Source organism: Hippichthys cyanospilos, chromosome 1 (genome assembly GCF_059441005.1).
Source record: "Hippichthys cyanospilos isolate Australia breed blue-spotted pipefish chromosome 1, RoL_Hcya_1.0, whole genome shotgun sequence".
Classification (NCBI taxonomy): Eukaryota; Metazoa; Chordata; class Actinopteri; order Syngnathiformes; family Syngnathidae; genus Hippichthys; species Hippichthys cyanospilos.
Genome location: NC_142369.1, coordinates 4,950,721 through 4,965,843, shown reverse-complemented (window position 1 = coordinate 4,965,843; position 15,123 = coordinate 4,950,721). Strand labels below are relative to the sequence as shown.

The 15,123-nt window shown below is 43.7% G+C and overlaps 2 protein-coding genes across 12 annotated transcripts; both read right to left on the bottom strand.

Annotated features, from left to right (window-relative positions):
- Positions 1-1,003: 1,003 nt before the first annotated feature.
- Positions 1,004-11,299, bottom strand: tec (tec protein tyrosine kinase). 11 transcript variants are annotated; one of them, XM_088415521.1, is made up of 17 exons: positions 11,051-11,189; positions 10,087-10,267; positions 9,917-10,021; positions 9,453-9,540; positions 8,272-8,400; positions 7,729-7,781; positions 7,097-7,266; positions 6,365-6,430; positions 5,394-5,448; positions 4,528-4,610; positions 4,318-4,451; positions 3,319-3,405; positions 3,075-3,246; positions 1,949-2,230; positions 1,765-1,883; positions 1,403-1,560; positions 1,004-1,326 (listed from the first exon to the last, which is right to left on the bottom strand). In XM_088415521.1, the coding sequence occupies exons 2-17, from the start codon at positions 10,225-10,227 to the stop codon at positions 1,243-1,245; spliced, it is 1,926 nt and encodes a 641-aa protein (XP_088271647.1). In that variant the 5' UTR covers positions 10,228-10,267; positions 11,051-11,189; the 3' UTR covers positions 1,004-1,242. The 11 variants fall into 11 exon arrangements, 7 of the variants coding, with proteins under 7 accessions (XP_088271647.1, XP_088271655.1, XP_088271621.1 ...); XM_088415529.1 differs by having other exon boundaries at positions 3,331-3,405; XM_088415495.1 differs by having other exon boundaries at positions 9,917-10,267; positions 11,051-11,299.
- Positions 11,300-11,365: 66 nt separating this feature from the next.
- On the bottom strand, positions 11,366-14,952 carry mrpl48 (mitochondrial ribosomal protein L48). The gene is made up of 7 exons (XM_088415596.1): positions 14,800-14,952; positions 13,501-13,609; positions 13,338-13,426; positions 12,979-13,148; positions 12,778-12,880; positions 12,488-12,577; positions 11,366-11,519 (listed from the first exon to the last, which is right to left on the bottom strand). Exons 1-7 carry the CDS (start codon positions 14,818-14,820, stop codon positions 11,442-11,444), a joined length of 660 nt encoding a protein of 219 aa, XP_088271722.1. The 5' UTR covers positions 14,821-14,952; the 3' UTR covers positions 11,366-11,441.
- Between the last annotated feature and the right edge of the window lie 171 nt (positions 14,953-15,123).

Sequence of the window (15,123 nt, the reverse complement as noted above, 5' to 3'; positions counted from 1 at the left end):
ATTACAATTTTTCGGATTTTACGAAAACAGTCTCAATTGACAGCTAGCACTGTATATATTAGGAGTCAGGTGAGAAACTCAATGCCATTACACACTGCTAAATAATATATTAGGGTGAGAAAAGCAGACGCTTTTGTAACGCAAACGTGGGAAACATTGGCTCCTGGTGGTAGGATGACAAAGTGCTTGATTTGACATGTACGGTTGCCGGCTTTTTGAATGTTAATATCTCCAAGGATTGGCTTCATTAATCATGGTTGCATTTAAAATTCGATTGACTGTGCAAGCGCACCCCCCGGTGGCTTTTGGGTCTCAACACAAACATTTCTACTGCACCCTGTCCATGAGTGTCCGTCGAAAGGATTCATAAAAATATCGGGGGAAATGCGTGATAAAACATGGGGTTTTCAATATGTACAATAATGACAATACTGTATTTCCAATTATTAATGGCAGTAAATTTTACACCTACTGGTGTACCTCTCGCTTCATTTGCAATCATTTATAAGGGACGGCGTGTTTTGACAATCTATGGAATATTTTAGCCCCCTAGGGTTTTGTTAAATGCCTCTCCTTCAAAATCACACATTAAAAACATAAAATTTACCCCATGGTTAGTTGAAAATGTAATAGTTCTTCCAGTTGGTGTCAAATATTGAGGGGATGTAAGGGGAAAAACTGAAACTTGCTTTTTTTGGCAGCATTTTATTGGGCTAAAAGCCATCTTGACGAAATACAGTAGTGCTTTGAGATACAAATTCACGTCACGCTCAAGACTCAAATCTTTTGTAATGTGTTCTCTAATAAACAAAAAACACCACTCAAAATGTAATACCTTGTCCTTGTTATGTATACACACACACACATACACGCATGCACGCATATATATATATATATATATATATATATATATATATATATATATATATATATATATATATATATGTATATATATATATATGTATATATATATATATGTATATATATATATATATATATATATATATATATATATATATATATATATATGTTTCAATTCATTGTTCTGCTCCTTCTGGCATGTCAGTTGGCCACCAAGGGCAGTATAATTTGCAGGAGACGAAAAATAAAAATAAATTGCTGGGTTGAGTCTGTTGAAGCAAAAAAAAAAAAAAAGTCCAAATACCAGCTCTCACCTGGAAAAACTCTCAAATGGGCTGGCTTGTATCTCAAAGCACCCGGTTTGCATCCTAAGGTGTCTTCTCAGTTGGCCAGCGCCACATCGCACTCCAGAAGATCCGAGACCATCAGGCAAAGTTGCGAGAAAGACGGACGCTCCTCGGGTCTCTGTGGACATAGGAAACATCACTGGTGTGTGGTAAATTTGAAAAAAATGGAATTGCATGTGCCCGATTGGGCTGACCTCCTGCCAGCACAGCTGCATGATGTCATAGACGGCGGCGCAGGCCAGTTTGGGCCTGGTGAGGCGGTGACCCTCTGTGACGAAGGTCACCACCTGATGGTTGTCCCTCTGCTCAAAGGGCATGCGACCTTCGCTGAACACCTCCCACATCAGCACACCTGCATCGTCACAAACCAAACGGCAAACTGGCTTCAGATAAATCAACCTCAAAAAGAAAGATCTGACAAGGTTCCCAGTCCCCACTATAACGCACGTCATACTATGAGGCGCACCTTTAATCAATGGCTATTTTTTCCACAACTGTTTTCAAATAAAAGGCAGACAGCATTATAAGGCACAACTATTTTGCATCGCTAACTGACCGTAGGACCAGACGTCCGACTTGCTGCTGTATTTGCAGAGGTTGAAAACTTCTGGAGGCGACCACTTGACGGGGAACTTGGAGCCCAACGAGGAGGTGTATTCGTCGTCTAAAATGTACCTGCAAGAGAGAGCGGTACTGTGAGAAAATCCGCCCGGCGGGCCGGCAGCGGCGGCGGCGCTCACCTGGCCATGCCGAAGTCAGACACCTTGACCACCAGAGCCTCGTTGACCAGGCAGTTCCTGGCCCCCAGGTCCCGGTGAATGAAACCGTTGGCCTCCAGGTGGCGCATGCCCTCGCAAACGTCCAGGCAGATGCTGAGAGAGGAGGCGGCGCCGGCCATGCCTCGCCGACGGCGCAGGAAGTCCAGCAGGCAGCCATGCTCCATGAACTCGCTGATGATGTAGATGGGACGCTGCTGGCTGCACACGCCGTACAGCTGCACCAGCTTGGGGTGCGACAACTTCCTGGAGGGGACAAAAGGACCCATGTCCCCGTCTCGGGTTGACCGCTCCCTGCTACTACTAGTAGTAACTACTACTGCTGCTACTACTATTACTTGCAAGAAGAGGTTGGAAGCTCCTCTGTATTTTGCTTTTAAGTATGATTTAAATGAATAAATCGCTTGCACATAGTTGAGCAAGGCTTATGGCAGTCTAGTGCTGAGAGAACACACACTCAGCATGGGTGTGTTTTTGGTTACCTATAGATTATTTTGCTTCAAGCACGTCTCCAAAATTCGGATGAACGAAGGGAAAACGGTAAAGTTTACAACACTTCTACTGCTGCTACTACTAGTAACTACTACAACTACATCCACGACCTTGGACTAGTCGACTAGTGCTAGCAACTTCTACAACTAGTAACTACTCCTAGTAGTAACTACTAACAGTAATTACTACAACTACAATTATTGCTACTACTCCTACAAATACAACTATTGCTACTACTACTACTGATGACACCATTACTGGTGACTGTTACTACTACAACTACTACTAATTACTGCCACTTCAGTAGCAGCTACTACTACTACTACTAGCAGTTGTAGCTACGACTACTACTACTACCAGCAGTAACTACTAGTAGTAGTAGTAGCTAAGACTACCAGTAGTATTTACTACTGGTAGTAGTAACGACTGTAGTAGTAACTACTGACAACTGTTAACCACTACTAGTAGTAGTAGCCACCACTCTATTACTAATTATAGTAACTACTAATACTGCTAACTATTACTAACCACTACTACTAGATGATAATGATGATGAAATCAAATACTGCAATATCATACCTATGAAAAAATAACGTACATCATGACCTTGGCCTCCTCGATGAAGTCCTCTTCGGACATGGCGCCCCGCTTGATGGCCTTGATGGCCACTTTGTGCTGCGCCCTCCACATGCCGAGTCGCACCACGCCTGCCTGCCCGCTGCCCAGCTCCTTCAAGAAGGTCAGGTCGCAGGGGTTGATCTCCCATTTCTCTGGAGAAGGGGGTGGGGGGGCCAGACCCAGCTTTATCCCACAAACAAAACCAGAAAAAAAAAACCAACAACCAAAGGTCCCACCGTAGCTGAAGCCGGCTGTGGACGGAGCCCGGCTGTCCACTTTGCCGGCAGGATATCGTAACCTGGTGACCAGCCCTGCCGGCATGACGCATGTTGCCCCGTTAGTGGGGGGGAGAAAAAAAATAAAAGTTCGTACTTTGCCTAGAATTTCTTATTCATTCAAAATGAATACAGTATTCCCCAAAGATAAGATAATATAAGTGAATGAGACGCAGCAACAGTTTGGCAATAATGTCAAAAGTATAGCAAAAAAGAATCACTTTTTCATAAACTCTTCATAATTTCTTGTGGTCATATGTATTTATTTGTTGCGAGTTAAGTGTGTATCAGATTTCCCACTTTGTAAGTGGTCAGTTAAAGCCTCGCCAAGGTAGCTTGAATGTTCTCGCTGTAATTGTTTTTCCTTTTCTTCGTTATGCGGCTAAAATTAATTTTACCAGGGGTGGGAAACTTACATTTTTTTGCTGGTTCGACATTTGTCAGAGTCCCTCCCCCTTTCTGTCATTTTCGAGTCATCATTTTGTTATTCAAAATTGTAATCGCCGGTCTGTTGGTGTGTGTTTGCCCAACCTTCCACCACAACTAGAGGGCAAAATTTGACCTTTTTTATTTTCGTCCGTCATTCGTCAGGCGCTGGTCTACTTCTGTCTGCCATCATACTAATTCTTTTGCTATTTTAGTACTTTGACCTAAAGTTACAGTAAGACCATGCCTATGGTTCTACAGTTACACTGCAATCATAACACAACATAGTAATATAAGTGTAACACGAAAATAAAGCCAGCTGAGGTATTTAACCCCAGGACAGTGGTTCTCAAATGGGGGTACAGGTACCCCCAGGTGGTACTTGAAGGAACTCCAAGGGGTGTATCTTATATTTGGGGAATTATGGTCAAATTCAAAACACATCTTCATCCTCTCCGTCAGCTACAAACGCCATCGATGGACCTCGGGTGAATTAGCATTTTTCCGCGGCTTGTGGCGCACCTGCGGCATTGTGCTGATGGTACGTGACGAGCTCGGCGATGGACTGGAAGACGTGTTTCCCCGTCAGGAAAAAGCGTTTGGGCAAGCCTTGGCTCTCCCTAATGCGGTAATGCTTAACGGTGCCGCCTCCCTCCCTGCGAAGAGACCCGCCCCCCGCCACAAAAGGTGACGCCCCTCGTCTCTCGCGGCGCCAGTGCGTGCGGCGCATACCCCGTCGTCAATTTGGTGTACAGCGACACCGTGTAAGTCCCCCTGGTGCTGGACTCTCGGACGATGAAGGTGCCTTCCTTGTCCTGCAGGGAGCGACACACATGTGTAGGACATTCGACTCATCATAGACGGATGCAACATTCCATCTACGCCCAAATCAAAAATGCTAATGCTTAAAAATGCTGAAAAAACCCTTTTGTTGTTTTTGGGTTAAAAAGTCAATACATTCAACCCAAGATAGTCATTTAAATTGTTGGGGTTTTTTTTTTGGCTCAAGGAGGGTCAAAAAATAGCTGGTAATAAATAAATTTAGTACTTAAGTATCAATTACTTCAGGAAGTAGTCAAGTATTTTGGGTAAACACACTGAAATCAGTTGTATTAAAATTTCAGTGATATCGCTACTTACGAACAGAGAGCTATTGGCAGTTGCTCCCTTTCTTAGTCCTGGTTTCAAAAGCCAAAGCTCATACTGAACAAAATCTCACCGACCAAAAGTTAGAAGTAATGTTTAGAAAAAGTGTTAATACATTTTTTTGTGTTATTCTGCTTTTTAAATATGTTTTACATTAAAGAAACTGCTTGCTGACAAGAGCATTCTGGGATGCATTCTTACTGTAGGTAGTCACTCTTTCAAGCAACCAATGAGTCTGCGCCCAAATTTGCAATTTTTTTCTTCGAAAAGGAAATACAAAATGGAAGTTTTATAATTACATAACTAAAAACTTTTTTTTCGTAATTCAACTTCAACAATATTTTGTTTTACTTGTAGTGGAAGTGTCAGATGAAATTTGGACAAATGTTAACAAATGAAAGTTACTCAGCATTGTCTGGATAATCTTTGAAGGATTAAGAAATGTCCCCCACCTGTTTGCGCAGGAGCTCCTCAGCCTTGTTCCTGTTGACGTGTTTGCTGTACCATCTTGCAAAAACATGCACACACACACACAAACACACAAGTTGATCGGGAAGGATTTGGAGTAACAAACTACATACAGTCATATGCCTGTCAATTCAATCTCATTCAAAAAATTGCGTTATTTTGGGAAGCAATAGTGATCTCTGCTGGCAAATTTAAGCACTGCAGTTGATTTGGAAAAAAGAATCATCTTTCAACTGCTCACGCAAACGCTGAAGTGGAACTATTACGAAATAAAAATGAATTACCTACAAATAAAGATTTGTATATTATTCATTGTTTACTTATTTATTGTGGTTTTGTGGCATTTCATCTCCCAAAAAAACATCATGAAGGACCAATTTATAATTTATGTTATTGATTTTCAAACAACCTATGGACTGGAGTCACAAGCTATGGTCAAAAGCCTGTCAGTCAAATACAGTGCGCCCCCGGTTTACGAACTCCCTGTTTTACGAATTTTTCATCTTACGAACGTGGACGGCGGCGAAAATAATTGTACGAATACATTGACCGGCATGTTTGATTGTTCGTAAGACGAAAGGTTTGTGCGTAAGAGGGGGACGAAAAATGCCGAGGGGGACAAAAAATGCCGCGGTCCACGTTCGTAAGACGAAAAGTTCGTAAAAGAGGGAGTTCGTAAACCGGGGTCCCACTGTACTTGTTAATATGATAACCAAATTACCTAAACACATTGATTGCTTCTGAACTTAAATTCATTTAACGAGACGTTTTTAGAACCTTCTTGAGCCAACCACTTGAAAAAAAAAGAAAAATAAATTAAATGCTTGTTATGTCTCGACTCTTAAAAAACATTTTGGAATTAAATGAGTTAGGGAATATATTTATTTATTTTAACACAGTGACAGGTCGTTTTGAGGGGAGGACGACAGGAGGGTTAACAACGAAAAGCACTCACGGAAATTGTGCCAGATTGCCACACTTCTTCTCTGTGACGTAGTTACTTGGGATGTAGCCTTCCCGCCTGCAGGGAAGAATGACATAAAATATAAAAATGTAGATGAAGAGAGGGAAAGTATCCTCCTTTGGAGTGGTGATGAACGGTGCAAGGCTCCAAACTCTCTCTCTCTCTCTCTCTCTCTCTCTCTCTCTCTCTCTCTCTCTCTCTATATATATATATATATATATATATATATATATATATATATATATATATATATATATATACACACACACATATATATACATATATATACATATTACGCCTTACTTTTTTTCAGTTTACAACGTGATCTGCAATGTTTTTTTTTTTGGCTTTACGGAATACGGTATTTTTCCCGCTTTGCGACAAAAACAACTGTCATGACCCTTAGGGTTGGCTGTATTTGTGTTGTTTTGTCTCCATCTTCAGGCGTTTTTAGGTAATTGCTCTTATTTTCTGGTCCCATCAAACTACCTGCACTGCAACACGTCACTCAGATGCTGGTCTGTTATTAGTCTGCTTCACGACTCCCTAAGATTTGGCTGAAACCGTGGCGATTGTTCCGTACGGATCGCCGATTAACTCGAAAGAAATTGGGATCTTTTGAACACGAACCGCTATCCAACAACCATTTGTGTCTCAGTTTAGCAAGTCCATGGGTTCGGCAAAGAGCGATGCGCAAGCGCTTCTTTCCAGCTGGTGACCTACCCGTCCTGGTCACGCGCTTTGTACCAGTTAACGTCGCAACGCTCCACAATGACGTATTCGCCGCCTTTGACCAGACGCAGGTCGTGATGCTCGCTGCCCGAAAAGTTGTACAGCGCCACCACAGTGTCCTCGTCGTCATCGCGTGCTTCGGGGGGAGGCTCAGGCTCGTGCTGGAGGGAAACAAGGGCGAGGGACAGGGACAGTGACCGCTCTCAACTGAAGCCGCACCGTCCTTCCTCTCTACAAAATGTAATATTAACAGCGGCCAGAGGCGGCGCCAAAAAACAAGCCAGACAAAGCCCCACTGACCTCCTTGGTCAAGAAGGCATTTTGAGTAGAGTGAGTGAGCGTGGGACGGGGTGCTTACCAGTGCTGTAGTGGGGATTTTTTAAGTGGGTGTACGCGGTCCTGGGATATTCTATATATGTTCTATATATACATTCATACATCAATCATAGGCTACAACACCAGTTGAACTAACGTTAAATTTAATGTTTTAGTACTCCAAAATAATCACAGGCCAACGTTATTAAGCATAACTCGAACCGAAATAAAAATTGAACGTGGCGTAGGGAGAAGTGGGTGGACGGCGTATCCCCGCATACCACGCCCACTACACCCCTGGTGCCTACCCTCCCATATGAGCCGTCTTCAGCGGGAATCGGGGGTAGCGGCTTCCTGGAAGCTAAGAAAAGAGGAAGAGAAAGCACAAAGTCAGCAAAAGTGAGACTTAATCTACTGTATTGTAGTCATTGTTTTTGTAGTAGTAGGATTTTTTTTTTTTCATGAAAAAGATTTTGGGTGTGTCTTGTTTGGGAAAAAAAAAGCTCTGCATGGGTATAATTGGAGGAAAAATGCTCTGATTTATTACTAATTTAAGAAAACGCTTTTCAGATGTTTGCTGAATTGAGCAAAACTGGCGAGAATTATTTATTCTTTAGTGCCAAGTGTTATCTGAAAAGGCAACTCCTGAAACGTTTTGGAGTCAGGGACGCCTTTCAAAAAGAACATTTTCTAGGACTCCCATTATGTTTGCGGATACAAAAATATAAAACATGAATATAAATAATATGTGTACTAGGTTTTCTAGGCAAGAATAAAAAGTACATTTCGCACAATGATCTTTTTTTTCCCCTTGTTTTTGGTAGGGCATTTTTTGCAGCGCAGGGACTGACCGTCTCCAAAAGGGTTGTACTGCTCGCAGCCGGGGGCCTGCTTCTCCGCCTGACGGCAGCACAGCCACTCGCCTTCCCACCAGAACTGCGGGTGGTACTTGGACAGGATCTCCAGGTTGTTTCGGATCTCTGCGCAAAAAACAAAGTGACGTCGCTTTTTGTCCATTGCAGCCAAATGGAACGCACGAAAGGTGGGATGAGAGAGAGAAAGATCGAGAGATGGTGAGAGGGAAGAGAGAGAGAGAGATGGTGAGAGGGATGAAGAGAAGGCAAGAGAGGTGGGAGGAAGAGAGGAAGAAAGAGAGGGAGGGAGAAAGTGGAGAGGGGGGAAGGAGAGGGAGTGAGAGAGGAAGAGTGGAAGGGGGAGAGTGAAAGCATGGGGGGAAGAGGGGAGCGAGAGAGAGGGGAGAGAGAGCACAAGGGGGGGAGAGAGGGAAGGAAAAGAGATGAGGGAGGGAGGGAGGGAGGGAGGGAGGGAGGGAGGGAGGGAGGGAGGGAGGGAGAGAGTGAGAGGGTGGGAGGGAGGGAGAAGGAGGGGAGGGGGAGGGAGAGGGGAGAGCAAGAGAGAGAGATGAAGGGAGGAAGAGAGAGAAAGAGAGGGAGGGAGGGAGAGAGAAAGATAGGGGGAGAGAGTCAGAGAGAGAGGAGGAAGAGAGAAGGGGGAGTGGGAGGAGGAAGTGAGAGAGAAAGAGGGAGAGACAGAGGGGGTAGAGAAAAAAGGGGAGAGGGAGGGAGAGAGTGGAGGGGGAGAGTGAGAGGGTGGGGGAGAGAGGAGAGAGAGTGAGAGAGAGGGGGGAGTGAGGGAGACGGAGGGGGAAAGAGTAAAGAGGGGAGAGTGAGAAGGTGGGGAAGGACAGAGGGGGAGAGAGAGGGGAAGGGATAGAGAGAGGGGGGAGAGGAGGAAAGACAGAGGAGAGAGAGAGAGCTGGAGGGAGGAAGGCAGAGAAAGAGAGGGAATAGAGGGAGGGAGAGAGAGCAAAGAGTGAGAGGGTGGGGGAGAAGGAGGGGGAGACAGAGAGGAAGGAGAGAGAAGGGGAAGAGGAAGAGAAAGAGAGGGAGCGAGAGAGGAGGGGAGAGAGCACGAGGGGGGAGGGAGAAAGACAGCGAGAGAAAGGAAAAAACGCGAGAGGGAAAGCAGAAAGGGAAGGAGGCGGCAGCTGGGAAGAGCGAAAAGAAGGCACCGTGTTTGATGCGCTGCAGCCAGGCGCTTCTGCTGTCTTGGCTCGGCGTGAACACGTACAGCGTACAGCACTTTGTGGTGTGCACCACCTGCGGGTGAAGGCGTTTGCAAACATCATATATATATTGTCATGCTCCTATTGAGCTTGCTAATAAGCTAATCATTTGAATCAGCTGTGTTGGGTGGAAAAATCTGGAAAACATGCAGGATACTGAAGTTGGACACCTGTGCCTGCTAGGATCATTTTCAAGCTCCTGCAGAGCTTGCTAATATGCTAATCGCTTGAATCAAGTGTGTCGATGAGAGAAAACCGGACAACCTGCAAGATACCGACCCTCCAGGACTGGAGTTGGACACGTATACTGTAGCTAGCAGCTAAAGAAAATCATGGATGAATTCCTTTGGGTTTGGACACATCTGGCGTAGAGTCTTGCGTAGAAATATAAGGCGGCAGGAGGGGGATACCTGGAAGGGGAATTTGTTGGGGCAGGGGTTGAGGGCGGCGTGGTCCTTGACCACCTCGGCGCATCGGACGGCGCTCAGTTCAATGGAGCCCCGCCGGAATTTTTTCTGCGGGCAAGAGGACCGGTCGGCAAGCGGCGAGCGGTTCCGGACCGGCCCGAGCGGGGCGTTACCTCGGCCCTGCCGTCGTAGTAGCTGAGGCTGCTCTTGGTCAGGACGAAGAGGCGCTCCTTGTAGTTGAGCGGCGACGTCCTCCGCTTCTGCTGCGAGCGCTTGAACAGCTTCTCCTGCAGCAGCGCCGGCTCGCCACTCATCTTGCCGTACGCTCGCAGGTCGTCCCGCGGCCGCTACGAGCTGCTTGGGTACATGGAATTTGATTTTGAGACGTAGTTTACAGACTGTCTGATAAGCGGGCAATCCCACAATACATGAAAGTGATCTGCCGTAGGTCCTTGTTTACCTCAGATTCTGGAATTATGGGAAATATTAAAATGTATGAATTATCAGAATGATGGGAATTATCCATGAGGTGAAAGGGTTAAATATTATGAATGTGAACTGGGAAAGCTCAAAATGTGAAATGTTAAACCTCCCATTGGAAATGAATGGGGAATCCTCCGGTTGAAAATGAATAGTGAAATACTAAAGGGTGAAAAATATGGAATTATGGAAAAATATTGGAACGTATGAATTATTGGAATGATAGGAATGACCCCTAAGGCGAGACAAATGAGCTAAATATTGAAAATATGAAATGTGACAGCTGTACATATGAAATGTAAAATCACCCAGTGTTGTCAATGGGATTTTTGGCATAGAAAACAGGGAATTGTGGGGAATCTGTAAATATTTGGATTAGAAAAATGGAAGCAGTCATGACGCGATTAATTGGAATAATATGAAATTGGAACGGTGTGAATTGTATGAACTGGGAATGAGTTGAAACGCGGCAAAAAACAGGAGGAATAAAAAAAGAGGAATAACGTGTGTGAAGGCGAAAGCAATGGTGTTAACAAGGTGCTAACAGGCTAATCAGCACAGCGACATAAGGAACAACAAGTTAACTTATATGAAGTTATATTATTAACTTATATATTAAGTTTTTTTATGGAAAAAAAAGAAAAAAAGAGAACTTACACGTTGGAAAGGCAGCGCAGGCGCCGATGCGACACCTGAAGCCTCTTCTTCGTCTCCAGCCGAGCGGCACTTAAGAGTCACGTGACGTCGTTTGCAACTTTCACTTCTCGTTTTCAAGGCGTTGGACACACGTGCGCATGGCTGCCTCCAAAGTCCACTTCCTGCTAATGAGACAGACACACACACACACACACACAAACACTCCACAAAAAAAGCACCTGAGGAAATCTTCAGCTCAAAATCAATCATTTATTCACATACACATTTGTTAAGCTGTTTTTCACCCCACCAAAGCTAAAATGAAAAACACCAAGGTAAAATAGCAGGTAAGATTTTATTAAAATAGACCCAAAAAAACACACACACACACACACAGAACACCTAAATCATTTTATTGGGCCATCTGGGCCGCCAGACCCTCCAGCTCAGGTCGTGCTTTGAAGCGGCTAAGGAACTCAGCCTCTGTGTGCTGTGGGCGAAAAAGTAAAATTAATTCATGTATCATAATTTATGTATCATTCAGGTCATATATATATATATATATATATATATATATATATATATATATATATATATATATATATATATATATATATACAGTATCACGATTACTGTATTCATCCTCTTTGCTCAAACGTTGATTTATTGTCCAAGCAGCATATAAACAAAGCTTCAAGGCTTGATACTTACAAAAAAAAATAGAATAAATAAATAACTAAAACTAATTCACCTAAAACATGTCAAAAACTTGGCAAGCGGCGCAACACAGCTAACCTACTTGGTGAGGGCAACCCAATGAAAAAAAATGAAGCCTACAGAACCAAGCACATTATTTACTTTGAAGCAAATTTTCATCAATTAGCAGTCAAAATGTAATTTTATGCCAATCGGATTTTTCGAAACGGGTCTGAATTGACAGCTAGCACTGGATATATTCGGAATGAGGTGAGAAACTCAACGCCATTTCAAATTGGTAAATAATATACAGTGGACCCCCGGTCTACGACATCCCTGCCTTTTTTTTTCAGATTACAACATTTTTCCGTCCCTTCTTCAAGGTATTTTTCCCGCTTTGCGACAAAAAAACTCTCATGACCCTAGGGGTTGGCTGTATTTGTGTTGTTTTGTCTCCATCTTCAGGTGTTTTTAGGTAATTGCTCATATTTTCTGGTCCCGTCAAACTGCCTCCGCTGCAACGCGTCACTCAGATGCTGATCTGCTATTGGTCTGCGTCACAACTCCCTAAGATATTGGTCTGCTATTGGTTGGCATGACAGTGTCACTAAGGCGGCATGCTCAAACTGGATCCCCCCCCCGCCATAAAAAATGGAAAATGGCAATATAGGGGGTCCCAATATCGTGATTAAAATACAATTCATTGTGGAGCTCCAATGAATAAAGAAAAGAAGGTAACGTTATCCACGGGAGTCCACTAACCTCCTTGAGCGATAGGTGTAGCCCCTCCGGCTGGTTGCTGAGCAGAACGTCCATCAAGACGGAACACAACGTAGTCTTCAGGCTGCTCAGCTGCGTGTGCGACATTGCAACAGGGAAGATGAATTTGAACTTGGGAGGGGTGAGCCATCCCAATGAATTGAATGGTGCATCTATTGAATTTTGGCACTTTCGGTCCACCATAGTTAAAGACGCTTTGTTCTGGACCGAGATGAATCAGCTGCAAGTGTGTGGATTTTTTTTCTTTTGTTTCTGCTAGGAAGGCGCGTTACCTGAATGACTCGTTTGTGCGTCTTGAGAAGCGCGTCGACGTACATTTTGGTGCCGGTCTCCTGCATGAGCATCACCTCTGTGCTTTGGGTAGGCAGCGCGTAGCTGGACGGAGAGGAGAGGAGGGAGGGGCAAGGCACACCTGAGTTTCGGAGCTTTCCAAGAGGAGAAACAGATTTTGTCTTTTAACCCCCCGGCGTCACCTCTCTGCCACACTGACGCCGAGCCGGTTGCACAGGTTGTGGATGTATCGAGCGTAGTGCTCCACCGCCGTCATGTCGTAGCCCGACACGTGGATGTTGAGGCTCCCGTACGCCGTGTCCGTGGCGGCCGTGATGCTCTGCATCTGATGCTTGTCTTTCTTCTTCTTTGGCTGAACATGAACACCGATCATTACTTAAGATGGGGGAGATAGGAAAATAGAGCGCTGTCACGTTATTAACCCCTGGGGGAAATGTATAAGTGCCCACCTCTGCTACTTTGGATTTGTGTCCCGGCCTGTCCCTAATCAATACCCAGCGGCGGTGAGAGAATCCCATTCAAGCTCTTGACTGCCACTCACCGCTTCTTTGGGTAAGAGATGGCGCCACCTCCCAATGCCTTCAGTTGCAGAGCCTCTGTATTGCCTCTCTTGAGTCGGAGCCCCGCCTCCTGCACACGGCAAAGTCTCACGAAACCGACGTGGCCGGCCCGTACGGTATTGCGCATTCCTCACGTGTGCTTACCCCACGCCGGAAGTCGGGAGCTCACCGGAGTCCTACTAGGATAAAAGGAGATTTGACAGAGAGCGACGCGGGGCATTTGCCCGAAGAGTGACAGCGCTCGACTCGGCATCTGCAAATGCAAGCAGAACATCAGCAGTCATTAGAAGCGCTGGCCGATAATATCGATGTAAGTGACGAAATGCGTTTATTGCAATTCGACGTTTAGTTTCCAACACAGTGGATCCCCGGGTTACGGCGTCCCTAGCATAGGTTTTTTTTCACATTACGAAGTGGGAAAAGATTTTTCTTCCCCTTGTTATGGCATTTTTCCCGCTTTAAGGCATCAACGAGTGCGTTTTTCTGACACGTGAGATGCCGTCAGACGACAACCGCATCACCAAAAATATACCTGAAATGAATCATTTGTCACATCGAGAGATAATGAACAAAAGTTGAAATAGTTTAAAAAATATCTTAAAATACTACACAAATTCTACCCAGCTTTAAGTTATTTAAGCAAAAGATTTATAAAAGATATAGGTGTGAGCTTTAGTTTTTGTCATAAATCCCCAGAAACTGGTTTTCATTGATTTTGTTATTGTCTGTCTGTAAGTTTATTATGGCAGAAATGATGTGATTTTGTTTAAAATACTTTTGGATGTCAGGATTGGCTGGAAGAATGTTTTGTTGAAAATAATAGAGGGAAAAATGATTATTTATTTATTACATTTGTTTTTGTCAAAATACCACATTCATTGCTCCAAATTGTACTGAAGGAAACCATGTTTTACTGTTTTGTAATAAAGCTAAACATTACATTCTTTTCCTTATTCAGACAGTGTAGGCTAAAAAAAACAATTGAGATTTGTGAAAAGTTAAACGTATTTACATACATTTGTATTCCCCTGGCATCGTCATTTATTTACTTTTGTTTTGTCTGTTTTATACTGGATTTCTTGTCTCAGTATTATTCTTTGAGAGATTCTATTATTGTTTGTATGCGGTTCAGAGTTGTTTAATACATCATGCGCTTTGTATTGGAATTACGGCAATAAAAGATGGGAAATTAGCATATGTGCAGTGTATTGAAAAAGAGGCTGCCGTTAAAAAAAATAAACAAAAAACACGCGCAAAAGTTATGGTAATCCCACAATTAAGAATAAAATAAACTTTACAGAGGCAAAAAAAAACGTGAATCTTGTTTTCAAATAGACACCGCCTACGCTAAGGAACGCAACGGAAAATAACAAAGGTTGACGGCCAACAAAAAAACATACAAATTGTGTAGCAAATAATGAATTAAATATTTGTAACACATACCTTCTGCAATACAGAATTCATCTTAGCAAACTTGGGTAACACAAACTAACCAAAGACTGACAACGATTCGGGATCTAACCGGAAGCTAACCGGAAAAAGGAGCGTCGTCTTCTTGTGTCCGTGTAATGAACAAAATGTACGCCTTCCTATTTTAGCCTTTCATTATTTTCAAATCAACTTTTATCTTTTGATAGAACCATAGTTAATAAACAATTAGAAAAATATCTGAAACACGACGATGAATGCATTTATTTTAAAGGCTCATTTTAAATAAACGTCGCAAAGCGGTAAATGGTACGTCGCTTTTGTGCGTCGTAGTCAAAA